The 27,988-nt window shown below is 45.1% G+C and overlaps 2 protein-coding genes across 2 annotated transcripts; one reads left to right on the top strand and one right to left on the bottom strand.

Moving 5' to 3' along the window:
- Positions 1-414: 414 nt before the first annotated feature.
- Positions 415-25,435, top strand: LOC134306490 (dynein axonemal heavy chain 8-like; the record flags this gene model as incomplete). The annotated part of the gene is made up of 44 exons (XM_062990333.1): positions 415-706; positions 1,003-1,244; positions 2,316-2,456; positions 2,641-2,872; positions 3,582-3,724; positions 3,815-3,949; positions 4,027-4,149; positions 4,990-5,203; positions 5,762-5,871; positions 5,948-6,111; positions 7,331-7,523; positions 7,756-7,878; positions 7,956-8,086; positions 8,173-8,326; positions 8,921-9,085; positions 9,238-9,464; positions 10,077-10,195; positions 10,279-10,382; positions 10,462-10,638; positions 11,452-11,619; positions 11,710-11,925; positions 12,449-12,586; positions 13,648-13,775; positions 13,852-14,023; positions 14,409-14,564; positions 14,646-14,801; positions 15,285-15,467; positions 15,555-15,660; positions 16,554-16,806; positions 16,885-17,075; positions 18,166-18,287; positions 18,634-18,752; positions 19,703-19,905; positions 19,984-20,057; positions 20,444-20,596; positions 20,692-20,847; positions 20,921-21,037; positions 21,563-21,664; positions 21,763-21,923; positions 23,074-23,230; positions 23,353-23,505; positions 23,616-23,805; positions 24,500-24,621; positions 24,991-25,435. Coding segments are annotated over 44 exons (7,173 nt in total), but the record flags the coding sequence as incomplete, so codon positions are not given.
- Positions 24,864-27,988, bottom strand: LOC134306489 (SAYSvFN domain-containing protein 1-like). Its single transcript, XM_062990332.1, has 2 exons — positions 27,953-27,988; positions 24,864-26,863 (listed from the first exon to the last, which is right to left on the bottom strand). Exons 1-2 carry the CDS (start codon positions 27,986-27,988, stop codon positions 26,528-26,530), a joined length of 372 nt encoding a protein of 123 aa, XP_062846402.1. The 3' UTR covers positions 24,864-26,527.

The raw sequence follows: 27,988 nt of genomic DNA, 5'->3' as shown, positions 1-27,988 counted from the left end.
ATATGTGTGTGTGTGTATATGTGTGTGTGTATGTATGTGTGTATGTATGTGTGTGTGTATGTGTGTATGTACAGTATATATATATATATATATACTGTATATGTGTGTGTGTGTGTATATGTGTGTGAGGATGTATGTGTGTATGTACAGTATATATATATATATATATATACTGTATATGTGTGTGTGTGTATATGTGTGTGAGGATGCCAGGGCCTTGTTTACCCCCAGACATTGCCAGTAAAGTCTGTGTGCACCACTAGGGATTTGAACCCTGGATCCTGGCATAGTGGCCACCCAAGCGCCCATAAATAAATATACCGCCTCTATATGCATTAACTACTAATAACAAGCATCTAACTCACCCCACAGTCAGTTCCATTACATCAGTGAAACCAGAACCGATGATCATGACTACACTATAATCACCTGTTTACGTTTTGTAAATGTTTCCGGCAGTTATACGAGGCGTCGCGGGTGCGTCACGGCCTGATGACCCTCGGCCCGAGCGGAGCCGGAAAGACGACCGCCATTAACATCCTCATGCGCGCCATGACAGAGTGCGGCGCTGCTCACAGAGAGATGAGGATGAACCCCAAAGCCATCACCGCGCCCCAGATGTTCGGCCGTCTGGACGCCGCTACCAACGACTGGACCGACGGGATCTTCTCCACCCTGTGGAGGAAAACTCTCAGAACTAAAAAGGGTGAGCATGAGCTGGGTTTTAAAAACTCTTCCAAAGTTATCAGCCATTTGAAGGGCAGAGTGAACCATTGTTCTGGTCTGAAGTGAGAAAAATTAACAACTTCAGGCTTTAAAACCCCCAGGATTCTTTGCTGTATTTGAAGTAGCAGCATAAACCAGTACAAACACATAACTGCAGCTCATGTATTAAACATGACATTAATATTATTCAATTATTATCTTTAGGCTTTGTAAATGTTTTCACTCCCTCAGAATGAGCACTGCACACTGCACATCATGTATTTATTCTTTATTCAGGAGAAAACATCTGGATTGTGCTGGATGGGCCAGTAGACGCCATCTGGATCGAGAACCTGAACTCGGTGCTGGACGACAACAAAACTCTGACCCTGGCGAACGGTGACCGGATCCCTATGTCCCCGAGCTGTAAGCTGGTGTTTGAGGTGCACAACATGGACAATGCTTCTCCCGCTACCGTCTCCAGAGTGGGCATGGTGTTCATGAGCTCCTCCGCTCTCAGCTGGAGACCCATTCTGCAGGTTCTCATTTATAACTGCTAACTCTCACTTACTGCTTAGTCCTGATCAGGGTCAAGGGGGATTCAGATCCACCCAGGAAAAAAGCTAGATGCAAAGAAGAAATACCACATTGACAGACAGACTCAAACCTAGAGGGAATTTAGATCTGCTAATCCACCCACTGGCAAGTATTAAGAAGTAGGAAGAAAATAAGGATTCTGTGGGAAAGTGGATCTTATGATCTTAAGTTCTAATGGGCTGAAGGGATTCCTCATTACAGGCAGCTGTAGCCTAGCGTTTAGGTACTGGACCAGTAATCAGAAGGTTGCTGGTTCAAGCCCCACCACTGCCAGGTTGCCAGGGCCCTTAACCCTCATTTGCTTAGATTGTATACTGTCACAGTACTGTAAGTCGCTTTGGATAAAAGTGTCTGTGAAATACTGAAAATGTAAATGTACTGCTGCAATAGCGGCCTCTGCTGGCTGGTCGAGACACCGCATGACACAGATGGTGAATAGCGGAGAGCAGTGCGTGACTCTCAGTACGCCATACTGATCCCTGCCCACCTAATGCAGGTGAAAAGAAGTGGCTGCTACACATGTGTCGGAGGGGGCATGTGTTAGGTACTGTGCTCCTCAGTCAGGGTCGAGATTTACAGCAGTAGAGCAGATATTTATATGAGATATTTATACTACAGAGATACCATCAGCCAGAACCAAATTCCTTGTGTTTATCCGATAAATCTGATTCTGATTCTGAGATATAACTGGGGAATTGGATGTGATTAGATTTGGAGAAAAAGGGAAAGATGCAACCATGCTGCTGTAGAAATAAAGTCTCAAATAAAATAAAACATGATGTGTCGTTTTCCCTTGGTGGTTACAGTGCAGTCAAACTAAATAAAAATATAAATGTACAATATTTATTCTTCCGTAACAGGATTCCTTAACAGGTCTCACTCTCATCATCTGCTTAGTAAAATAAGGAATAATAATAATGAAGCTTTTTGTGACCAGTTATAAGTCTGGTTAATAACAATTCAAGCTGCAGTATATCAAAGTGTGTGTGTGTGTGTGTGTGTGTGTGTGTCAGGGCTGGACCAACAAGCGCAGTGCTCAGGAAGCTGACAGCCTGATGAGCCTGTATGATAAGATATTTGAAGATGCTTATATATTCATGAAACAAAACCTCAAGCCAAAAATGCAGCTCTTGGAGTGCAACTACGTTATGCAGGTAAACTACAGTCATGCAGTATGAAAGAGTGTGGTCAGTACTTCAGTACTTCATTATCAGCATCCAGATCAGTTTTAAATCTTTATTAATGATCATTACACTTGAATAATTACTCGGTTACTATTACGTTACTTTACTGCGCTGATACCCGTACTGGTGCTCACCACCTGACGTGTGTGTCCAGTCGGTAAACCTGCTGGAGGGTCTGATTCCTCCTAAAGATGCTGGAGGCACGTTGAGCAGCGAGCACCTGGAGCGCCTCTTCGTGTTCTGCATGATGTGGAGTCTGGGAGCTCTGCTGGAACTGGATGACCGGGACAAGATGGAGCTGTTCGTTCGCTCTCATGAAAGCAAGCTTGACCTGCCACCGACAGAGCCTGGCCAGACCATGTTCGAGTACATGGTCAATCAGAACGGCAAGTTTACCACATCGACTTAATAAAGCTGGAGGCAACAGGTATTCCTGGTGTTTTTGGGACTGTGGGGTATTTTGGTGATTGGAATCGTGTCTCTGCTTCCGGAAGCAGATCAGGGAACAAACGACTGCGTCCAGCCTAATAAAAAATGAGCCCTCACTATTAGGGATGTAACGATGCACCACCAGACAGTTAAAAATCCATTCACATGTGTAACGATTCAAATCGGTTTACATGTACAGTATAATGAATCGATATTGACTTTAAGCAGCAGAGGGCGCTGGTGCTATTCACCTCGCCTGGTTGAAGTCACTACAGGGTTGCCAGGTTCAGAATGTATTTATGTGAGGATACTTTCTTTATTTGTATCATTTATGTATTTATTTAATGTGGGGTTTGTTTTAAAATTTCATTTCAGCTTTTTTACACAAAAAGGGAAACGTGCAGCATTGTTTTGCATAGTTTGCACCTACCTCAGAAATAAAAGGACTTTCATTATTTAGATAAATAAAAGATAAGCACAAATGCAGTATTTTTTATTTTTTTTTAAAGAGAATAATAAAAGGAAAATTTGTCTTCAATTTAATTTTGTTTAAAACAATCTGGAAAAATTCGTATCGTGAATCGCATCGTGGGTAGTGTATCGTTACATCCCTACTCATTATTGCTGATTATTTGCAGCCTATAAAGTGGATTTTTTTTATTTCAGGTGACTGGGATCACTGGAGTAAATACGTCGTGCAGTACGTCTACCCCACAGACTCGGCACCAGACTACACGTCCATTCTCGTTCCCAACGTGGACAACACCAGAACGAGCTTCCTGATTGAGGCCATCGCAAAACAGCGCAAGGTCGTCACATATCTAACTGCTGGAACACACGTGGACTGTGTGTCTCTGACCCTTGATTAGAAATTTTGTGTGTGTGTGTGTTGTGCTTAGGCTGTTCTCCTCACCGGTGAACAGGGGACTGCCAAGACGGTCATGATTAAGGCCTACACGAAGAAATACAACCCTGAGATGGATCTGTTCAAATCCATGAACTTCTCCTCCGCCACGGAGCCGATCATGTTCCAGGTGAAGGAAAGGAAGGAGATGCAGTAAAACTCACCATTACCGATGACTGATTCTGATTAACGCCGTTCTGATTACAGCGGGCAGTAGAGAGTTACATAGAGAAGCGGCTGGGCAGCACATACGGACCCCCCGGCAGACGGAGACTGACCGTTTTTATTGATGACATCAACATGCCTGTCGTCAATGAATGGGGAGATCAGGTCGGAAAATTAAACATCGATACAAATATACACCGATCAGCCATAACATTAAAACCACCTCACTGTCCATTTTATCAGCTCCACTGACCACATAGAAGCACTTTGTTTTTAACCTGCTTTCACCCTGTTTTACAATGGTCAGGACCCCCACAGAGCAGCTATTATTTAGGTGGTGGATCATTCTCAGCACTGCAGTGACACTGACATGGTGGTGGTGTGTTAGTGTGTGTTGTGCTGGTATGAGTGGATCAGACACAGCAGCACTGCTGGAGTTTTTAAACACCGTGTCCACTCACTGTCCACTCTATCAGACACTCCTACCTAGTCGGTCCACCTTGTAGATGTAAAGTCAGAGACGATCGCTCATCTATTGCTGCTGTTTGAGTCGCTCATCTTCTAGACCTTCATCAGCGGTCACAGGACGCCGCCCACGGGGCGCTCTTGGCTGGATATTTTTGGTTGGTGGACGATTCTCAGTCCAGCAGTGACAGTGAGGTGTTTTAAAACTCCAGCAGCGCCGCTGTGTCTGATCCACTCATACCTGCACACCACCACCATGTCAGTGTCACCATGAGAATCATCCACCACCTAAATAATACCTGCTCTGTGGGGGTCCTGACAAAGCATGTAGACAAACAGATGGACTACAGTCAGTAATTGTAGAACTGCAAAGTGCTTCTATATGGTAAGTGGAGCTGATAAAATGGACAGAGTGTAGAAACAAGGAGGTGGTTGGAGTTAAAGTCCAGTTTAATTGTTGTTTGTCCAGTAATGGTGATAAGAAGTGGAGGCCACACAGTCTATAAATAATCTGTAATATTTCATGTTTTTTTTCTGTAGATCACAAATGAAATAGTGCGTCAGACGATGGAGATGTCGGGCATGTACAGTCTGGATAAACCCGGTGATTTCACCACCATAACAGACGTTCAGATGATGGCCGCCATGATCCATCCCGGCGGTGGCAGGAACGATATTCCTCAGAGACTGAAGAGACAGTTCACAGTGTTTAACTGCACGCTTCCGGCCAACTCCTCCATCGACATGATCTTCGGTAATAATCACGTCGGTACTGCGCTCGGTCAGGAGTGAAATATGATGGGGTAACTGGATACGACTAGATTGGGAGGAACACTGGGGCAAAATGTGGGGATGTTTTGGTGTTTTTAGCTGCTTTACACTGATTGCTGATGTAACCGAGCGTCTTTAATGTTTACTGAGTCTATAAAGAAAGAAATCAACTGAACACAGACAAACTATTTAGAGCAGAAAACTTTACTGGTTTGTTCTTTTTGAGGTGCAGCACAGAGACGATCACGTGTGTAGAGAAACACACTTTTACATTCATTATGGATCCACAAAGGGACAAAATGCACTTAATACGTAAAACACACATCAAACACGGTCAGGTAGTGAAGTCTCGTAGGTTAATGTAATTACTGTAAGATTGCTAGGATGCCTTATACTGCACATTTCACGATCCGTGCTGTGATTTTCACGGTCTGAATTAGGCAGGACCTTAATTATTCATTATTAGTGGGTTCTGTCTTTCTTTTTCATGCCAAACCTTTGAAGCTGTTTCACAGAGAACTGACCAGTACTTTTCTATTAGGAATTATTGGCTGTGGATATTTCCATCAGTGTCGAGGATTTACACCAGAGATCTCTGACACTGTACAGCGTCTCGTACCCGCTTCCCGGATTCTCTGGCAATGGACCAAGGTAAAATGCATCGTTAGTAAAATGATCACTCCCTGTGAGGTGAAAGAGTCCAAACCTCTCCTGCACTGTGTTACAGGGGAAGATGTTGCCCACTCCATCAAAGTTTCACTACTTCTTCAACCTAAGAGATCTGTCCAGGATTTGGCAGGGCATGCTGAAGATCAGAGCAGAAGAGTGTGAGACAGTCGCCACCCTCCTGTCCTTGTTCAAGTGTGAATGCACTCGAGTCATCGCAGACCGGTAAGGTGTCTGTCTGGCTGTCTGTCTTTCTGTCTGTCTATCTATCTCTCTCTATCTATCTATCTATCTATTTGTCTATCTGTCCGTCCGTCTATCTATCTCTCTCTGTCTGTCTGTCTACCTGTCTGTCTGTCTATCTGTCCGTCCGTCCGTCTATCTATCTCTCTCTGTCTGTCTATCTCTCTGTCTATCTATCTATCTATTTGTCTATCTGTCCGTCCGTCTATCTATCTCTCTCTGTCTGTCTGTCTACCTGTCTGTCTATCTATCTGTCCGTCCGTCCGTCTATCTATCTCTCTCTGTCTGTCTATCTCTCTGTCTATCTATCTATCTATTTGTCTATCTGTCCGTCCGTCTATCTATCTCTCTCTGTCTGTCTATCTATCTATCTATCTATCTAGGGTCTATCTATCTGTCTATCTATCTGTCTGTCTGTCTGTCTATCTATCTCTGTCTGTCTGTCTATCTATCTCTCTGTCTATCTATCTATCTATCTATCTATCTATCTATCTATCTATTTGTCTATCTGTCCGTCCGTCTATCTATCTCTCTCTGTCTGTCTGTCTATCTATCTATCTATCTATCTATCTATCTATCTATCTATCTATCTATCTATCTATCTATCTATCTATCCGTCCGTCTATCTATCTCTCTCTGTCTGTCTGTCTATCTCTCTGTCTATCTATCTATCTATTTGTCTATCTGTCCGTCCGTCTATCTATCTCTCTCTGTCTGTCTGTCTATCTATCTATTTATCTATCTATCTATCTATCTATCTATCTATCTATCTATCTATCTATCTATCTATCTATCTATCTATTTGTCTATCTGTCCGTCCGTCTATCTATCTCTCTCTGTCTGTCTGTCTATCTATCTATCTATCTATCTATCTATCTATCTATCTATCTATCTATCTATCTATCTATCTTTCTATTTGTCTGTCTATCTATCTCTCTGTCTGTCTGTCTATCTCTCTGTCTATCTATCTGTCTGTCTGTCTGTCTATCTATCTATCTATCTATCTATCTATCTATCTATCTATCTATCTATCTATCTATCTATCTATCTATCTATCTTTCTATTTGTCTGTCTATCTATCTCTCTGTCTGTCTGTCTATCTCTCTGTCTATCTATCTAGGGTCAATCTATCTGTCTATCTATCTGTCTGTCTGTCTGTCTGTCTGTCTATCTATCTAATGACTAGCTGTGTGTATTCCAGGTTTGTGTGTGAGGAGGATAAGCACTGGTTCGAGAAGTCTATAGCCCAGGTCATTCAGGAACACGTGGATCCTGCTTTGGTGCCACACCTCCACCCCGACCCTTACTTTGTGGACTTCCTGAGAGAGGCTCCAGAGCCTACAGGAGAGGAGGCTGATGACGCCTGTCTCGACGCTCCCAAAATCTATGAACTGGTACGTTTATTTTAAAACATGGTCCTGACCTGGTCTCAGCTGGGCTGTAATGAGAGCTGATTAAATACACCAGCAGCTCCTGCTGTCTGCTCGAGGTTCCTCCAGGACATTGCATGATGCTCCATACACAGTAAAGCACCTGGCCGGTGTCACAGATCAGCCAGGCACATGTGGGAAGGGACGAGGGCTAGTATAAATCTTACACACATCACACTTCTGCTATATTTCCCAGGTGCCGGACTTCCAGTTCCTGTCGGAGAGACTGCGGTTCTATCAGAGCCAGTATAACGAGGCTGTTCGGGGCTCACATCTGGACCTGGTCTTCTTTACTGATGCCATGACCCACCTCATCAAGGTCAGTGTAAAGTTCTGACCACAGCTCAGCCTTTAAACCCAGAGTTTATAAAAACTGCTAGTTTCTCTCGGCCGCAGATCTCCCGCATCATCAGGACCGATGGAGGAAGCGCTCTGCTGGTGGGAGTGGGAGGGTCGGGCAAGCAAAGCCTTTCACGGCTCGCGTCGTACATCGCCGGTTACAGGATATTCCAGATTACACTCACTAGGTGAGACGGCGTAGTTCCCTGGGTTGAGTGATTTGCAGAATATCAGTGATTCTGCACTTTTTACATCTTTATCCTGTATCACTCAGAACCTATAACATCAGCAACCTGATGGATGACCTGAAAGTGCTGTTCAGAACGGCCGGCGCTGAAGGAAAAGGCGTCACGTTCATCTTCACGGACAACGAGATAAAAGACGAGGCCTTCCTAGAGTACCTTAACAATGTTTTGTCATCTGGAGAGGTGAAGCAGCTTCACTAATCACTAATAACTAAGTCCCTACCGATTCACGGACGTGAGAATGGCGCCATGGACCGTGAAATGAGCCGTTCCCCGTGTAATATGTAATTTGCTGTGAAATTTAAAATGTACGGTTTAGCGATTTACCATTTTTTATTCACGTGCAGTACAAATGCATCAAGATTACTGGTTAATCCGCACTGTGAGGCGCCCTAGTGTAACCGAGCGTCTTTAGAGTTTGATGATCACGTGTGTAGAGAAACACACTTTCGATTATGGAATCCACAAAGGGACAAAATGCGCTCATTATCAGCAAACAACATCACAGAAAAGTCTCTTACACTAGCAGTCCTACGGCAATTCAGTTTGCAATGAGTTAGTCAAAATGACCAAGATGTGGAACACGGACAAGAGCTTTAATATTTAAATTAATGACATTTTTAATTAATGACATAAATTAATGAAAGACTGTAAAGACGTCCGTAAAATGAAGCACATTTCCCAGTGAATTTAGTCGAGCCCTAGTAATACGGATCATTTCTGCGGAAGTAAAAACACACTGCACTTGATATTCACTTTCTCATGTTTCTCCTCTAGGTCTCGAACCTTTTTGCTCGTGATGAACTGGACGAGATAACACAGAATCTCATCCCCGTAATGAAAAAGGAGACGCCCCGAGTGCCGCCCACCTTTGATAATCTGTATGAATACTTCATCTCCCGGGCCAAAAAGAACCTCCATGTGGTGCTGTGTTTTTCCCCGGTGAGTCTCACCCCTCTGTTTGATGCTCTTCATTTTATTCTCTCAGAATGTGAGTCAGATTCACTCACAGTAAAAGAGCAGTTACAGAAATCGTTGTAATTTTAAGACTGAAGTGAATTAACACGCTTCATAATGTGGAATATTTTGATCAGGTGGGGGAGAAGTTCCGCTCCCGCTCTCTGAAGTTCCCCGGACTGATATCCGGATGCACCATGGACTGGTTCACCCCGTGGCCGAGTGAAGCCCTGATGGCCGTGTCCCAGTATTTCCTCTCGGACTTCCACATGGTCTGTTCGCCTGAGGTGAAGACTGCGGTGGTCCAGACTATGGCCGTCTATCACGACAGAGTCTCCTCCACCTGCGAGAGCTACTTTGAGAGGTACCGTACTGTACTTAGAGATACAGCCATGTTAGAGAACCTCAGTTTTATAGACACTAAGTCACCCAAACTAGTAAAGAGGGTCAAGACGAGGATCAAACCCAGGTCCTCGGGGCATATTTTGCTGCCTCATCAATCGAATCTCACAGTGATGACGTCTAACATTCATTTAAAGGGAATTTATTTAATGGGTTAAGGGCCTTGTTCAAGGGCCCAACAGTGGCTGCACGACAGAGCCTGGATTTGCATTGACAGTCATTGACTGGTAGCCCAAAGCTCTATCCACTAGGCTCCCACTGTCCCTTGTACCTTATATCAAGGGTTTAACCTATGCTGTTATCTTTTAACTTAACGGGCACAAATTCCCACAGGCATACTGTAATATCAGAGTCATTTGAAGCGCTTTATTAGAGAATCGGCTATTGTTCTAGCTAAACAGCTCATTGTCAGGTGTCCAGATACCTTTGGTCATACCAATTCCACTTATACCAAAAGGTATTCATGTATAATCGAGCTGAATTCATGAAATCTGTCCCTTTCTTTTGCTACAGATCAGGTTTTGTGGTCCAAAGTCTGGAATCAACCTTTCTGTTCCTCTTTCTTTTTATTCAGATTCAGACGAAGGGCCCACGTCACCCCGAAATCCTACCTGTCCTTCATCAATGGATACAAAACCCTCTATACAGAGAAGCACACCCACATCAACACTCTTGTTGAGCGCATGAATGTCGGTAGGGACAAGGCCAGTACATTTGTAATGTGTTTTGTGTGTGTACGAGTGTGTTTGAGTGATCAAGCCCTGCTCGTTTCCCAGGTCTAGCCAAGCTAATGGAAGCCAGCGAATCCGTCGCGCAGCTGTCCAGAGACCTGGTGGTGAAGGAGCAGGAGCTGGCGTTGGCCTCGGCCCGAGCCGACAAGGTACATCATTCGATCAGAACTGAGCAGAGCGTTTTCACTTTGCTAGATCGATCGTGAGCTCATGGACTTGGTCGTGCAGGTCCTCAAGGAGGTGACTGTGAGCGCCGAGGCCGCCTCTGTGGTCAAAAACGAGGTGCAGGTGGTGAAGGATAAAGCGCTGAAGATCGTGGAGGAAATCGAGAAGGAAAAAGGTGTGGCAGAGCTGAAGCTGCAGGCGGCTGAACCTGCACTCATGAAAGCTGAGGCGGCTTTAAACGTGAGTTCCAAAAACTGATGTAGCAGCTCAAAAGTATTTGGACACCTGACCATGGGCTTGTCAGACCTCCCATTTTAAAAACACACAGTGGCGTCTGATCTATTCAGCTAGAACGACAGCGGCTTTTCTAATAAAGCCTCTTTAAATGACTTTGAAATACAGAATGCCTGTGGGAATTTGTGCCCGTTCAGTCGAAAGATGACAGCGTTTGTATGGCTCGGCACATGAATTCGATAATTAAAAGAAGTGTCCAAATACTTTTGTACTATATATACAAACCTGAAGAAGTGAGATCCAAGAGTTACCTCTCTTTAAATTTTAATGACAGAAGAAACCTAAAATAGAAATAAGCAGGAAACGCTTATAGGTGCTTATAAAACGATTTCTGAAGCACAATGCTAAGTGAGACCCAACCTGCCACGCCCACACAGGCCGACAGAAAGCGTAGTTCTCTCTGAACTAAACTTCAAAGCATTTTCTGCGCCTCATTAAAGGTTCCTCACTACCTGAGAAGCACCGTCTAACAGCGTACCTCTGACTGACTGGCTTTGCCCTCTGAATTATTTGCTAGATCTCCTGCTAGCGCTCTCTAACTTTTGTCATTAACTCAGTTGATACAGGGTAGAGTCGTTCTGGGTCTTTGATTCTGTTTTATGAGTTGACTTGTTCGGTTCCCTGCCGAGTGTGTGTGGTTCTGTTTGTGTGGCCTGTCCTTTCTACCCTTGTCCTGTCCTGTTCACTGGAACGACTGTAGGATCTGAAACCACTATATCCTAGATTTGTAAATCGTTTTTGACCTCGTGTCTTTAACAGACCATCAAACCGGCCGATATCGCAACAGTGAGGAAACTGTCCAAGCCACCACATTTAATCATGAGAATTATGGACTGCTGTCTGCTTCTCTTCCGCAAGAAGCTGGACCCCGTCGTCATGGATCCAGAGAGGCACTGCCTTAAGCCCTCCTGGAGCGAAGCCATGAAGGTAAAATCCCTGAAACACCGTGCAGGACCTCACGAGATCTGATGGTTCTAATGAGACTAATGATACGAGTCTCCTCTCTTCACCCCTAAGCTGATGAGCGGCGGCGGCTTCCTGACGTCACTGCAGCAGTTTCCTAAGGACACGATAACCGAAGAGACGATGGAGCTGCTGGAGCCGTACTTCCAGATGGAGGATTACACGCTGGAGAACGCCAGTAAAGTGTGCGGAAACGTGGCGGGTCTGCTGTCCTGGACACAGGCTATGGCCACCTTCTTCAGCATCAACAAGGAGGTGCTGCCACTGAAGGTAAAACACGAGAGCCGGACCCACAGAAATCACTTCAAAATACATACGGTGGTTTATTAATCATGGATATATACAATCTATACGATTAAAAACTCAAAGATTAAAGGCTTTTCTTACAGGTCTCACTTTTGTGTGTTGTGTGATTATAAATATGGACATGCTGAGGCAGCAAGACTAAAATCACTGCCAGTCATTAGACTCCTAAATTGTGAGCTGGAGTGGTGCAGGGGGTTTGATTTTGGGCTACGATCGCAAATTTAATTTTCATTAACCTCGAGACAGGAATACCCTGAACTCGGTGCCAGTCCATTGCAGAGCAGGGTGCCAGTCCCAGATCTCAGCTGTGATGGGCGAGCGTAATATACGATACCCCTGCACCTAAATGTAACGTGTGATGTTCACTTCTGGTTCATCAGCGGCAAAAGCACATTCGTTACCAGCATCCCAACACACACACACACACACAAGACTCTTCTCTAACTTTATTAGTAACACTGGCATATCCTGCCTTCTTCCTACCCAGGCTAATCTCAGCGTTCAGGAGAACAGGCTAACGGCAGCTAATAAGGAACTGGCTAACGCTCAGGCCCAGCTGGATGAAAAGCAGGCAGAGCTGGACATGGTGCTGGCCAAATTCGAAGCAGCCATGAAGGAGAAGCAGGTACGTCCTCTTCTACTGGTGACTGGTGCATCATACATCAGTTTTAACTGTAGATACTGGGATTTTCATCTCAACAGATCAAGCACTCAGTGTGTGTATGTGTGTGTGTGTGTGTGTGTGTGTGTGTGAGCGCTTCCTACCTAATCAGTCCATCTACCTGCACTAAAATTCACTGTAGCCAATCAGACTGCAGTTACCACCTTAAATTTCCAGTCACCAGTCAGACTCCACTTCAGACACTCAACGTCAGTCGGTTCTGGGCGTGGCGTTGAGTTTTAAAGACGTTGAGTTTCGAGGTATTTTCCCCCATAAGGATGTTTGGGGAACCTGTTAATGCGTCCATGGTCCCGGTGAGCTGCAGATATTTTAGTCTCATGTAAAATAATGAGGTTGTTTTTGACTCTTAAACACTGAAAATAACACAAATATAATATAAACACACTGAAATACAATTACTAACTGTTAAAAATGCAATAAAAGCTGCACTTTAGCTTTACTTTATTGTTTTGTTATGCTTTTTAATGAGTGGAGAGAACTTATGAGCAGTAATAATGAAGAGAGGTTTAGTGTTTTTATGTTGTTCTTTTAATACATTAAGTTAAGAGTTTTAGACTCTGGGAGAAGCTGATTCTGATTCTCACCATTTCTCAGAAGCTGGAGCTGTAACACAAAGTGAAACAGGAAGGAGAATCATGTGGAGCTGTAACCCTGGATCTGACGCTTATTCCACACTAATGCAGATTCAGCTCATGTTCACATGACATCTTACCACACCGCTCAAGCCAAGCGCTGATCAAAGCACACGTTGAGTTTGAGGGAAACGTTGAGTTTAAGGGTACAAATTTCTCAAAGAAGGCCATCGAGTTTCAGATTTTGAGTTTAGGGGACGTACAGTTACAAGGTACCACAGTACTAACATTAGCTGTTGATCCAAGTCCACATTCCCTAATACCCGGGGCCCAATCAGAGCATTTCGTGGCCTTTTTATTTCACAAATCACTGTGTGTGTAAACGTGCATCTAATGCTTACGAGACACTGGAATAACGTTAACTGTTTTCAGGATCTGCTGAACGACGCCGAATCGTGCAGAAATAAAATGCAGACGGCCTCCGCTCTGATCGACGGGCTGAGCGGGGAGAAAGTGCGCTGGACCGAGCAGAGCAGAGAGTTCACCTCACAGATCAGCAGGCAGGTTTCTCTCAGTCTCTCCACGGCTCCTGGGGTCGAACCGAGGTTCACGTGTCTGTCTCTGCTCTGCTCTCAGGCTGGTTGGAGACGTCCTGCAGCTGACCGGCTTCCTGTCCTACTGTGGTCCGTTCAACCAACAGTTCCGTAACATGCTGCTGAAGGAGATCTGGGAGGCCGAGCTCACGAAGAAGAACATTCCCTTCACTGAAAACCTGAACCTGATCTCCATGCTGGTGGACCAGCCCACAGTAGGATTTTATTTAACATCCTGGTCTTAATACCACCTACATGATGTGGGATTTAGTCCTAGATACTCAGTTCTGGTTACAGTGCTGGTACTGGTGCTTTATCTAAAGCGACTTAGAGTAGAGTGACAGTACAGTCTCAGCAATTAAGGGTTAAGGGCCTTGCTAAAGGGCCCAACAGCAGCAATCTGGCAAAGGTGGGGCTTGAACCAGCAAGCTTATGATTGGATGAATCCAAAACAAAACAGTAAATGTTCTGAGTGTAAAGAGAAGCCCTGATTAATCAGTAGTCAGTACTGATGCCTGATGAGAGTGGGATCAGTGAAGGCTGTTGATGGAATGTTGATGGAAGACCCTCACAGGTGGTATCTTCTCCCCCCTCGTTCAGATCAGCGAGTGGAATCTGCAGGGCCTTCCGGGTGATGACCTGTCGGTGCAGAACGGCATCATTGTCACCAAAGCTACCCGCTTCCCCCTCCTCATCGACCCCCAGACTCAGGGCAAGGCTTGGATCAAGAAGAAGGAGAAAGCCAACGAGCTCCAGGTCAGATCCGTGGCTCAGGCTAGCTAACGTCAGCACTAGGTACACGACATGATGCTAACGAACGCTCCGTATCGTTCCAAGGTCACGTCTCTGAATCACAAGTACTTCCGCACCCATCTGGAGGACAGCCTGTCCCTGGGTCGCCCTCTGCTCATCGAGGATGTACCCGAGGAGCTGGACCCAGCGCTGGATAACGTGCTGGAGAAGAACTTCATCAAGTCTGGATCCTCCTACAAGGTGAGCGTTACATTTACATTTCCGGAATTTAGCAAAAGCGACTTACAGTCTGAGCAATTGAGGGTTTAGGGCCTTGCTTAAGGGCCAAACAGTGGCAGTGGTAGGGTTTGAACCAGCGACCTTCTGCTTACTAGTCCAGTACCTTAACCACTTGGCTACAACCGCCCTACATGTCAATCATTTCTATCACATTTCATCCAAAGGCCCTTACAATTATGACTGAATACAGTTTGAGCATTTAAGGATTAAGGGCCTTGCTTAGGGGCCCAACAGTGGCAGCCTGGTGATGATGGGGCTTAAACAGACAACCGTATGATTACTAGTCCAGTACCTTAATCACTGAACTACCACTGCCCATGCATGTAAATAAATAAACAATGAATGGATTAATCACAGGGCAGATGTAGGTGGGTACCAGAGCTTTTACATCAGGACGTGCCTGCATATCCTGTTCAGTGTTAACCGAAACACTGCGTACGACAGGTTAAAGTCGGAGACAAAGAGATCGACGTGATGGACGGCTTCCAACTCTACATCGCCACCAAGCTGCCCAACCCGTCCTACACGCCCGAGGTCTGTGCCAAAACCTCCATCATCGACTTCACCGTGACCATGAAGGGCCTGGAGAACCAGCTGCTGGGCAGAGTCATCCTGACCGAGAAATACGTACGTCTGCACACGTTTCACGTCATCCCTTACATTCCTTTCAGTGATAAATAATGAGCCGGTCCATCACTGACTGATGTTACACAGGAACTGGAGGCTGAGAGGCTGAATCTGATGCAGGACGTCACGGCCAACAAGAGGAAGATGAAAGAGCTGGAGGATAATTTGCTTTACAAGCTCAGCACCACAAAAGGTGCGTATATAAGACCATACCAAAATAATAATTTAGTATTTAGTCATGAAGTCATGAGTATATTCATGTATTCATCTGTAACAGATCAGGTCTAACAACCGCTACTGTAACGTGGCGGAATGAATTTACCATGTCGGGCTTAGTGGGTAGCACTGTCGCCTCACAGCAAGAAGGTCCTGGGTTTGATCCCCAGGTAGAGCGGTCTGGGTCCTTTCTGTGTGGAGTTTGCATGTTCTCCCCATGCCTGCGTAGGTTTCCACCGGGAGCTCCGGTTTCCTCCCACAGTACAAAGACGTGCAAGTGAGGTGAACTGGAGATACAAAATTGTTCATGACTGTGTTTGATATTAAACCTGTGAACTGATGAATGAAGTGCGTCAAACATGATGTTAAAATCCTCATAAATAAATAAAGAGTCATGTCCTTCTGTGTTGCTATGCTGGCTGACAGAGGGGGCACGGAGGCGCAGATGATTGATGTGTCCAGCTCTCTGCTGGCATGGGAAACCAGCATGGTCTCAGCAATGAAAAGTTAAAAAGTTATTTATTTAATTTACTTTCTTTTCTTAGTTTTTTGGGAGTAAACTAACACGTCAACCAAGGAGTAGATCTGGCCCAAACAAGAAATACAGCTTATTTTTACCCAAGTATTTAGACTCAAAGTAAACTCAGACAAATGGTTGAGCAGACCATTAAAGGGTTAATAATGTGCTGACTGGACACAACTGTGATTCTTACAAATATCACAATTACCGGTTGAACTTGAGTAAACTTACTGGTCCATGTAGCACAAGGTCACCGTAAGTTATTTGAGTAAGTAATAAAGAAACTTTTAGAGGTCTTGTAAATGAAAATAGACTTGTTGTTTAGTCCACCCCCGTCTCTGTCTGTTCAGGCTCTCTGGTCGACGACGAGTCCATGATCGGGATCTTGAGAGTCACTAAGGAAACAGCAGCGGAGGTGAGCGAGAAGCTCAACGTGGCCACCGAGACGGAGACGAAGATCCTCGCCGCTCAGGAGGAGTACCGTCCCGCGGCGTCCCGCGGCAGCATCCTCTACTTCCTCATCACAGAGATGAGCATGGTCAACGTCATGTACCAGACCTCGCTCGCCCAGTTCCTCAGGATCTTCGACCTCTCCATGTCGAGGTGCCGTTAACCCCGCACCTCCATCTGTAACCACTTTATTATGAGTGCGTATTTTAATTATGAGTGAATCTTTTCCAGGTCAGAAAAAACCCCCCTGACCCAGAAGCGCATCGCTAACATCATCGACTGTCTGACGTACGAGGTGTTCAGATACACGGTCCGAGGCCTGTACGAGAATCACAAGTTCATCTTCACTCTGCTGCTGGCTCTCAAGATCGATCTGCAGAAGGGCAACATCAAGCACAGCGAGTTCCAGATTCTTATTAAAGGTGCCACCTGAGACAGAAAGCTACAGCACACGAGGGAATATTTATCCCTCTGTCTCTTTAACTTTCTAATTTAATGCCCTAAACTCATTTTTAACTCGCACAGGGCAAATTAACACTGTAAACACGGTAAAAACAACACAAAGCAGGCGATGCTGTCCTGACAGGATATAAAAGGAGCATTGATGAGTTCTTATAGAAGATTGTATGCAGTAGTAGACCTAGAGCTGAACTCTTTTGGAAGTAACATGTTTTCATTGCTGTAATGTTTAAACCTGACGATACTGTGACGGTATTGTAGGACCATTCCGCCGAATCGGTGCCATTTCTGTCCCCAGGAATCTTTAAAATGCATTTATATATTTATTTATTTATATTTATATATATATATATATAATATATATACTGTATATGCATTGTCTCCCTTTTTCTCCCAACTTTAAGTGCGAGAACGAAGCCAACCCACGCCCCCTCCGACACGTGGGCAGCAGCCGTATGCATCTCATCACCTACACTTTGACGAGTGCAGTGCGGATCAGCACTGTGTACGGAGAGACACACCCTGATCAGCGCACTCTCTCCCAGTCTCTGTGCAGGTGCCATCAATCAGTCAGCAGAGGTCGTAGTTGCATCAGTTATGAGAGAGTCCCTATCCGGGTTAATATCCCACCCCTATATGAACAACAGGCCAATCGTTGTCCATGTGGCTGCTCAGCCCAGCCGGCAGGCAGAGCCGAGACTCGATACGATGTATGTGAGATCCCAGCTCTGGTGTCCTAGCGCGTGTTTTTACCGCTGCGCCACCTGAGCGGCCTTAAAATGCATTTTTAATTAAGCAAAATATCCTGCACATTGATTTAATAACGAGTTCGGGAGATATAATTTAAAACGTTCATTAAAACTCCCTACAACACTGAAAAAGTAGTATTTCTTCATGTCCCCACTTTGACACGACAGCTTACAGTGAAATATAAGGATTAATGGTTGTGGATCCCTCTGATGTTTGGAGCCAGGTTCAGTTTATCAGAGCAGAACTGAGAACATTTCACAGTGATTGTTTATCTGAATTTTGTTTCACTCTCTCTGTTTAAAGGTGGTGCCGCCCTGGATCTCAAAGCTTGTCCTCGTAAACCCTTCCGCTGGATTCTGGACATGACATGGCTGAACCTGGTTGAGCTGAGCAAACTGCCCCAGTTCACCAACATCATGAGCCAGGTCAGTAACATCCTGTAAAATGTGCTTTATAATATAATAACTTCTAATGGCAAATTCACCAAAAAATGTGCAGATAGAAAAATGATTTAAACAAATATGAACACTTGTTTGAAAGCTGTGGTCAGAGCTCAGGGTCAGTCATTGTACCAAGAGATTTAAGGGCCCTACTAAAGGGATTTAAACTCACAGCCTTCCAGTTGATACCCAAAGCTTGCTTTTTACTCTGACACACTGTAGCCTATGAATAATGATGATTACACATTTGTGTTGAGTTTTATTGGCATACAGTTAATAAATAGTATTATTATATTGATGTTTATGCACACGTTCCTGTTCATACACAAAGGTGTCCCGGAATGAAAAGGGCTGGAAGGCGTGGTTCGATATGGACGCACCAGAGGACGCAGTGATTCCCGATGGTTATAATGATTCACTGGAGATCTTCCACAAATTACTGCTTATCAGGTACAATATCAGTCGTCTAAGGGTACGATTCTTCTCCCTCTGGCTGCTGCAAATTAATTTGATGCCAAAAGTTTTACATCAAGAGTTACATCAACTCAAGACATCATCAAAAAGCATCATCAGCCGTGCAATCATTGTAAAATTTAGCAGAATGCACCTCATTTTACTTGGAAGATGGGTCTGGGTCTGGATCAGGTCTGATTCTGTGTTTTAAGTAAATGGGCTCATTCAGATACATGAGCTCTGATTTGCTCATGATGGTTAATGCCATTACTCCAAACCAGAGAAAAGTTCAGCTCTCCTTACTCCTGATATTAATAATGTATTTATTTTTATGACTTCAGATGGGGTGACCTTAAAGATGCTGTAGATCTTAAATCTAAATCTACTTTTTTTATTTTCTCCCATTTTTCTCCCGATTTAGCATAGCAAATTAGTCTTCCACCGCTGGGGATCCCGACTGCGTCCGAGGAGGGTATATTCGCCTGTCCCATGCCCCCTCTGACGCGTGCACAGTCCCTTAACCCCTTCTTATTTGCCCACGCCTCAGTGGATTGGCACATGAGGCCGGATATCACGCGCCTCGGGCTACTTATCAGGGTCCTTACACAGCATCGAAGACCTCGCCTACTTTTTAGTCCCGTCTTTTCCCACACAACAGACTTCGATTGCCAATTTTGTCTCACATTTGTGCCCGCTAGAGTCCCAGCACTGGTGTGCTAGCGGAATATATCGCTGTGCCACCCGGGTGCCCTAAATCTACTTTTGTGATAGTTTCAGTGTTTATTAACAGAACCATTCATTAAATTGCTTTCTCAGTTAAAAAGAGGATGAAAATTAATCACCGCTTGTGATTAACCATGTGTGGATCATTACAGTATCAGCAGACCAGGACTTTTAAAGCACCACCATTGTGAATGAAGTGAATTTAAACAAATGTCATGTGACAGATCCTGGAGTCCAGATCGCACGCTGTCTCAGGCCAGGAGCTACGTAGGGCACGCATTGGGCGCGAGGTTCGCCCAGTCTGTTATTCTCAATCTGGAGGCAACGTGGGGGGAGAGCGACCCTCGTACCCCTCTGATCTGCTTCCTCTCCATGGGCTCGGATCCAACCAACCAGATAGAAGCTCTCTCCAAGAAACTCAGACTCGGTAATAAAGCCGTAACTAATTACAGTGGAGCAAAAAGTGGAGGACTGTTTTTTACTGTATGTTGGGTTGCTTGTTTAGAATGCAGAGCTATATCTATGGGACAGGGACAGGAAGTGCATGCGAGGAGGCTGGTGCAGATGTCCATCGCACAGGTACCAACACTACCTACAGAGACGTTTATTATATTCAGAAATTAAATCCTGTGTAAATAAGATTTAATCACACTAAAGATAAGTCTGAGAACTGGTATAGGGTACTGGGGTTCCAGTCTCAGTGATGCTATAGGCTGACAGGGTGTCTGCACATACATGATTGGCTGTGTCTGAGGGAGGAGGGATAGAAGGAAGTCCTTGCACCCAGTATGCGGTCTGTGAAACCGGACCTGCCGTGACCCTGACCTGGCATAGCCATGACTAAAGCATTTCTGTATGGAGCAAACATCAAGTCTTATTTAGAAGACCTTACAAACCTTCTTGTCATACATTCAGTTTAAAGCTCATCACCAGTAATTGTGTGTCTGACCGTCTGTGGTCCACAGGGAGGCTGGGTCCTGCTGCAGAACTGCCACCTGGGTCTGGAGTTCATGGACGAGCTGCTGGACACCGTGAGCACAGTGGAGAACGTTCATGAGAGCTTCAGGGTGTGGATCACCACGGAGCCACACGACCGCTTCTCCATCACGCTGCTGCAGGTAATGTAACATCATCAACAGGGGGGAAACTTGGGGGAAACCAGGGGGTCGAGGTCTCCGATCATCATCATCAAAGAATCTTCTTGTCGTTTTAGTCCTCCATCAAGTTCTCCAACGATCCTCCTCAGGGAGTGAAAGCCGGACTGAAGCGAACGTTCGTCGGGATCTCTCAGACTCAGCTGGACGTCAGCAACCTGCCCATGTGGAAGCCGCTGCTGTACAGCGTCGCGTTCTTGCACACGGTGGTGCAGGTAGGAACGACCTGGCGCTTACAGGATACGTGGTTTCCCAGAATTACACAGTCTTCACCTTTTTTTTACGCAGGAACGTCGCAAGTTCGGACCCCTGGGCTGGAATATTCCGTACGAGTTCAACTCGGCAGACTTCAGCTCCAGTGTGCAGTTCATCCAGAACCATTTGGATGAGTGCAGTCCCAAAAAGGTTCGGAATAATGTCTTACTTTGATAAAAAGTCTTTGGGTCTGTGTGAAACCGAGCTCTCTCTGTACATAGACGCGTTTCCCATCATTCTACACTCCCGAGAAGAGGGCGTGTCTAAATTCTTAGCTCCCTTAAAATGCTCCTACTGAGGCGCCTTAATTCTGAGTGATGATCTGACTGAGCGTCTCCTTAGCGCTGAAGGCAATCCCAGCATTCAGTGCGGCACAACTTTGCTCACAAAAAACTACAAACGTGGCGGATGAATCAATCCAGAGCAACTAACGGAGTTCCTTTGACATGTAAATAAATTCACATTGATGTTTAATTTGTATAAAGGTGCAGGAGTGACGTTTATTTGTAAATTCAGGCGTAGAGCGTCTAAATAATCTGATTATGAGCTCCATGTCTGATTAGAATGCTCTGTACTGAGGGAGCTGATCAGGTTTACAGTGGGGAGCAGGGCGGGTCACTAGGTTCAGTGTGTGTCCTTTGCTCGTGCTGACCAGTTTGGCTTGTTTATCTGCAGGGCGTGTCGTGGGACACCGTGCGCTACATGCTGGGAGAGGTGCAGTACGGAGGCAGAGTGACGGACGACTACGACAAACGACTTCTGAACTGTTTTGCACGAGTAACACACGACCCCCCCAACCTAATAATAAATATAATAACGTTAGCGTATGATGTACGAGAGACGTTTTTAATCGTAACCGCCGCTCTGATTACCAGGTGTGGTTCGGCGACCGGCTGTTCGAGCCCTCGTTCTGCTTCTACACCGACTACAATGTTCCCGTGTGTAAGACGGTGGAGGAATACCTGGAGTATATTCACACTCTGCCCTACGTCGACACCCCTCAAGTGTTCGGTCTGCATCCCAACGCTGATATCACGTAAGAGTCCATCAGAGCTGCTCACACACACTCACACTCTCACCTGAACACAACACCTCACTCTCCACCCAGAAACCCCAAGAAAACTTTAAGGAATTATGTGCTTCATCTTTGCAGCAACAGTTTAGGGAAGGCCCTTTTTTGTTCCAGCATAACCCTACTAAACTTAATAACCTCACAATGAAGTTAAATGTCTTAATAATAAAATAACGACGTGGGTTTTACTCTCACATTTACACCGATCAGGCATAACATTAAAACCACCTCCTTGTTTCTACACTCACTGTCCATGTTATCAGCTCCACTTACCATATAGTAGTCCATCTGTTTCTCTGCATGCTTTGTTAACCCCTTTCACCCTGTTCTTCAATGGTCAGGACCCCCACAGGACCACCACAGCGCAGGTATTATTTAGGTGGTGGATCATTCTCAGGACTGTGTTTGTTGTGCTGGTATGAGTGGATCAGACACAGCAGCGCTGCTGGAGTTTTTAAACACCTCACTGTCACTGCTGGACTAAGAATAGTCCACCAACCAAAAATATTCAGCCAAGAGCGCCCCGTGGGCGGCGTCCTGTGACCGCTGATGAAGGTCTAGAAGATGAGCGACTCAAACAGCAGCAATAGATGAGCGATCGTCTCTGACTTTACATCTACAAGGTGGACCGACTAGGTAGGAGTGTCTGATAGAGTGGACAGTGAGTGGACACGGTGTTTAAAAACTCCAGCAGCGCTGCTGTGTCTGATCCACTCATACCAGCACAACACACACTAACACACCACCACCATGTCAGTGTCACTGCAGTGCTGAGAATCATCCACCACCTAAATAATACCTGCTCTGTGGTGGTCCTGACCATTGAAGAACAGCATAAAAGGACTACAGTCAGTAATTGTAGAACTACAAAGTGCTTCTATATGGTAAGTGGAGCTGATAACATGGACAGTGAGGGTAGAAACAAGGAGGTGGTTTTAATGTTATGGCTGATCGGTGTACGTCTACGCTTACAACTGTGACCGAACACAGTTCAAGCCATTAAGGTCTAAGGGCCTCGTTTAGGAGCCCAAACCAGCAATCCTCTGTTTACTAGTTACTGGTAAGTTGTGAGGATAATTGTCTTTGTTAAATGCTAGAAATGAACTTCTGACAGGTATCAGGGTAACACCTCAGCCGAAGTCCTGGACACCATCACAAACATCCAGCCTAAAGAGAGCGCCGGAGGTTCAGGAGAGACGCGAGAGTCGATCGTCTACCGCCTCGCCCAGGACATGCTGGATAAACTCCCTCCCAACTACGTACCTCATGAGGTATAAGAGTGTTTAACAGTGCCGTTTACTTTATAAAGAAATGAATTTATAAGTGGTGCTTATTAAATTACAGCCACGCTTAAATGTCCCCGATTAATAATCTGTGTAACATCACTGACCAGGTGAAAGCCAGGCTGGTGAAAATGGGAGCCCTGACCTCCATGAACATCTTCCTGAGGCAGGAGATCGACCGCATGCAGAGGGTCATCAGCGTGGTCCGGACTAGCTTGATCGATCTCAAGTTGGCCATTGAGGGCACCATCATCATGAGTGAGGTAGGAACTGATGACTGGGTCTTACCCACTGTTGCACATTTTCACCACCACTGTAGCTCGGTCATTCTGAGGCTGCCTGGCCAGTAACGAGCGTTTGTATTGGCTTGCAGAGCCTCAGGGACGCGCTGGACAACATGTTCGACGCTCGAGTCCCAAACCTGTGGAAGAAGCTCTCCTGGGAGTCGTCCACCCTGGGGTTCTGGTTCACCGAGCTCCTGGAGAGAAACGCTCAGTTCCATAGCTGGCTGTTCGATGGGAGGCCCAAAACATTCTGGATGACCGGATTCTTCAATCCCCAGGGTAACCAGACTGTAATCACTTTGTTCTGTTTATTAAAAATGTAGAAGATGCACATTTAATCACTAAATTTGGAGTTTTTTTAGATTGTATTAGGAATTAGAATGAATGAAAAGCCAGCCAGTATGAGACACCAGCTCACGTCAAACCAGTACTGCATGAGTAAGGCTGGATTAAACACTTATTAGTGCCGGCTGTGCCACTGTTCCTTGTGAGGCCGTGCCGTTTACCTTGCCTCGGTGCTACCTCAAGTAACATTTACTCCATTTATTCTTTGACGCTCGGTTTTTACCGCTACACTCAAACTTTAATCTGATTTGTCACTTACCTTTTCAAAGCACCACCAGTAGGACAGTGAAAAGTGAAGCATTGTTTCACAAAACCCAATTAGAACCATGGCATTGTGGGAAAAACACAGAAAGGTGAGAGCGGGTTTGCATTATAGGTAGCAGTCGTACATTTCCTAATCCTGGAATCACATCGTAGCTCTTTAATAAGATTTAGTGCATCTTTTAGAGTAATTCAGGAATAAAATGTAATGAAGCCGCTTTATTATTTGGCTGTAAGTTTTTATCTTATCACGTGTCCAAATGACGAGCATTCCTGTTTTACACAAAAGTCCGTATTCTAAACAACTGCATGTAAATAAACCGTCCGTACCATGGTTAGTATTTATTATTGTGTGTGACCGCTGCAGGTTTCCTCACAGCGATGATGCAGGAGGTGACGAGGGCACACCGAGGCTGGGCGCTGGACACCGTCACTCTACACAACGAGGTGTTAAAGCAAACCAAGGAGGAGATCACCACCGCACCCACGGTAAGAGCGCCACACAGAGGGCAGAACACTCAACACCAAATGATGTACATACTGTACATTGCTGTATTTTCATTTTAATTATTTACTATTTATCTGTGCTATTTCTCTATTTTCTGTATATATACAAAATTCTGTCTAGTACATTACCTGTATAATCTTGTCTGTATATTGTAGAGAGATAACAACAGCTGGAAACGAATTCCTCGTGTGTGTAAACATACTTTATATAAAGCAGATTCTGATTTAGGTGGTAAATTCTTTATTCCACAGGGTCACGCAGGGCTGAACGTGAGTCCACAGCACAGCCTGCTCCTAATTTCAACACTGTCCATGCTTATATTTATTCATGTATTTATGTTTGTGGTGTAGGAGGGCGTGTACGTGTACGGCCTCTATCTGGACGGAGCCGGCTGGGACCGCAAGAACTGCTGTCTCGTCGAGGCCACGCCCAAAGTGCTGTTCACCCCTCTCCCCGTGGTGCACATATTCGCCATCAACTCCACCGCCCCGAAAGACCCCAGACTGTACGTCTGCCCCGTCTACAAGAAACCCCGGCGCACCGACCTCACCTACATCACCGGAATCGTGCTGCGTACGGTGCAGCCCCCCGACCACTGGATCCTGCGCGGTGTCGCCCTGCTGTGTGATATCAAATAATCGCACCAACACACACACACACTGACCCACACACGCGTTCCGTTTCTTTGTTCTTTATTCAATTCAGTTCATGGAAAAATATTTTAATTGTTATTAAAAGGTTCAGGTTCTTGTTCAGCATTAAAAATAAAAAAAATATGAGTTTATCTTCACTAAACTGTGTTTGATCTTTGGTACAAGTTCTGTCACCACAACTGCAGTTTTTCTGCATTTATAAACAAGATTAATTATATTATTATCAATTTATAGTCTGAGACCCACGACTTTTACTTTATTAAATTCACTTAAATGACTTTCTGAACTGTAAGTAGCTGATCTGTATTCAGCTGGTATGGTCAAAAGTATTCGGACGCCCGACCATTAGCTTGTCGGACGTCCCATTTAAAAAAAAAACCAGACTGATCCTCTGTGTGATCTCTCAGCTAGAACAGCAGCCGCTCCTCTGAGAAGCTTCTCACAAGGCTTTAAAGTGTGTCTGTGGGAATTTGTGCTCATTCTGTAGTACAACAGAGCATTAGTAAGGCTGGGTACTGATGATGATGATGTTCTGGTTTATCCTACAAACTGTTCAAACTGAACGTGAAATAGGAATTTAGAACCTGTAAAAAACATAAACTTGCCATTTACAAAATCCTGTCCAAAAGTATGTGGACGTCCTTCCTAATTAAGCTCATGTGTTTTAGTAATTATGCTAAAGAATTTGCATGCTTACACACTTTCTACATCTACATACTTTATGGCCCTTGTTTGGCACGACTACAGTTTTAAATTGTTTTTACCGCCTGGTCAGGGTCATGGTGATCAAAAACCTTCTCATCCAGCATCAGTGCCCGACGTCACATGCTCTTTTGACTGAACAGGCACAAATTCCCTCAGACACGCCATAAATTCTTGTTTTAAAAAAAGGTTCTTATTGGACAGTGGTAGCCTAGTGGGTAGAGCTTTGGGCTATCAGTCAGAAAATTGCCCTTGAGCAAGGCCCTTAACCCCGTCTGCTCCGGTGCCATACAATGACTGACCCTGCGCTCTGACCCCAGCTTTCAAACTAGCTGGGATATACAAAGAAAGAATTTCATAGTTTCATGTGTAGATAAATATATAAAATAAAAAACATTCTTCTTTTTTCATCAGTAATTTATATAAATGTACCGACGTCCTCGTTCAGCCCCCGAGGCTCCAGCTGAAGTCTGACCGTTGCACTCGGACCTGGATGTTCCGAATTCCAGCGGTTCCGTCAGGGTCTCGTGCGTTACGTCCGTGCCCCGGTGTTTAGGAGTCTGTAGCCCATCTCGCCCTCCAGCTGTTCGGCGGTGAGCGTCCCCAGGATGGGCTGGCAGTCGGGGTTGAAGACGGAGTAGGCGCTCATCTCTCCGGGTCTCCTGAGCGTGGGGCTGCGCAGACCCTCGTACAGCCAGTAGAACAGAGAGATGAGGAAGAAGGGAAGCCCGAAGTCCAGCTCACAGAAGAGACCCAGCAGAACCAGCCACAGCAGCACCTTCAGCAGGGTCAGGTTAGTGACGGCCAAACGGTCCACGCCCAGCCAGCGGCCCACCGCGCTGTCCAGCAACCAGTCCGAGCTGTCCTGCTACAGGGCAGAGCAAAATACAATCAAACTACAGCACTCTCAACAACACTCTCAACAGCACTCTCAACAGCACTCTCAACAACACTCACAACACTCTCAACAGCACTCTCAACAACACTCTCAACAACACTCTCAACATCACTCTCAACAACACTCTCAACAGCACTCTCAACAACACACTCAACAGCACTCTCAACAACACTCTCAACAACACTCTCAACAGCACTCTCAACAACACTCTCAACATCACTCTCAACAACACTCTCAACAGCACTCTCAACAACACTCAACAGCACTCTCAACAACACTCTCAACATCACTCTCAACAGCACTCTCAACAACACTCTCAACAGCACTCTCAACAACACTCAACAGCACTCTCAACATCACTCTCAACAGCACTCTCAACAACACTCTCAACAGCACTCTCAACAACAGCACTCAACAGCACTCTCAACAACACTCTCAACAGCACTCTCAACAACACTCAACAGCACTCTCAACAACACTCTCAACAGCACTCTCAACAACACTCAACAGCACTCTCAACAACACTCTCAACAGCACTCTCAACAACACTCAACAGCACTCTCAACATCACTCTCAACAGCACTCTCAACAACACTCTCAACAGCACTCTCAACAACAGCACTCAACAACACTCTCAACAGCAGGGAGGGACCCTACCAAGGAAACATGGTAAAACTTCCCATATTGAGTTTATGTTATGTTCCGAAAATCCTAACATCATGATCAGATTACTAAACTGCATCTAAACAGATGATATAACTTGTAATAACCTAATTATTCAGTTTATTAACACAATAATGCTTTTTACTGCAAGTTTCCGTATTTCACTTTATCGCGAGTCGGATCAAAAGTTTATATAAAGAACCGACTCAGTGAGCCGAGTCAAATGATCGACTCTAACATCCGACAGAAAACAGCTTTCTCAAAGATCCTGTTCTTCTAAATACATGAATACAGATCATCAGTACATGCAGATTCTGTACACTTACTGACGACGACTAGAAGGTGGAAATGAGGAAACTGGAATGTTTAACAATGAAATGCTCATTACAAGCTTACATGAGTCGAATCGCAATGATTTGACTCACTCCACAT

This window comes from Trichomycterus rosablanca, unplaced genomic scaffold, assembly GCF_030014385.1.
Source record: "Trichomycterus rosablanca isolate fTriRos1 unplaced genomic scaffold, fTriRos1.hap1 scaffold_194, whole genome shotgun sequence".
In the NCBI taxonomy this organism is placed as follows: domain Eukaryota; kingdom Metazoa; phylum Chordata; class Actinopteri; order Siluriformes; family Trichomycteridae; genus Trichomycterus; species Trichomycterus rosablanca.
Note: the sequence above shows the minus strand (reverse complement) of the source record. Positions and strands in the feature narration are given on the sequence as shown.

What these genes read in the sequence shown, in the direction of transcription:
- LOC134306489 (XM_062990332.1), bottom strand. Translation starts at nt 27,988, where the DNA reads ATGTGGAGTGAGTCAAATCATTGCGATTCGACTCAT. An exon ending in ATCATTGCGATTCGACTCAT is followed by an intron (nt 26,864 to 27,952) that starts GTAAGCTTGTAA and finishes TCTGCCCTGTAG; the next exon opens with CAGGACAGCTCGGACTGGTT.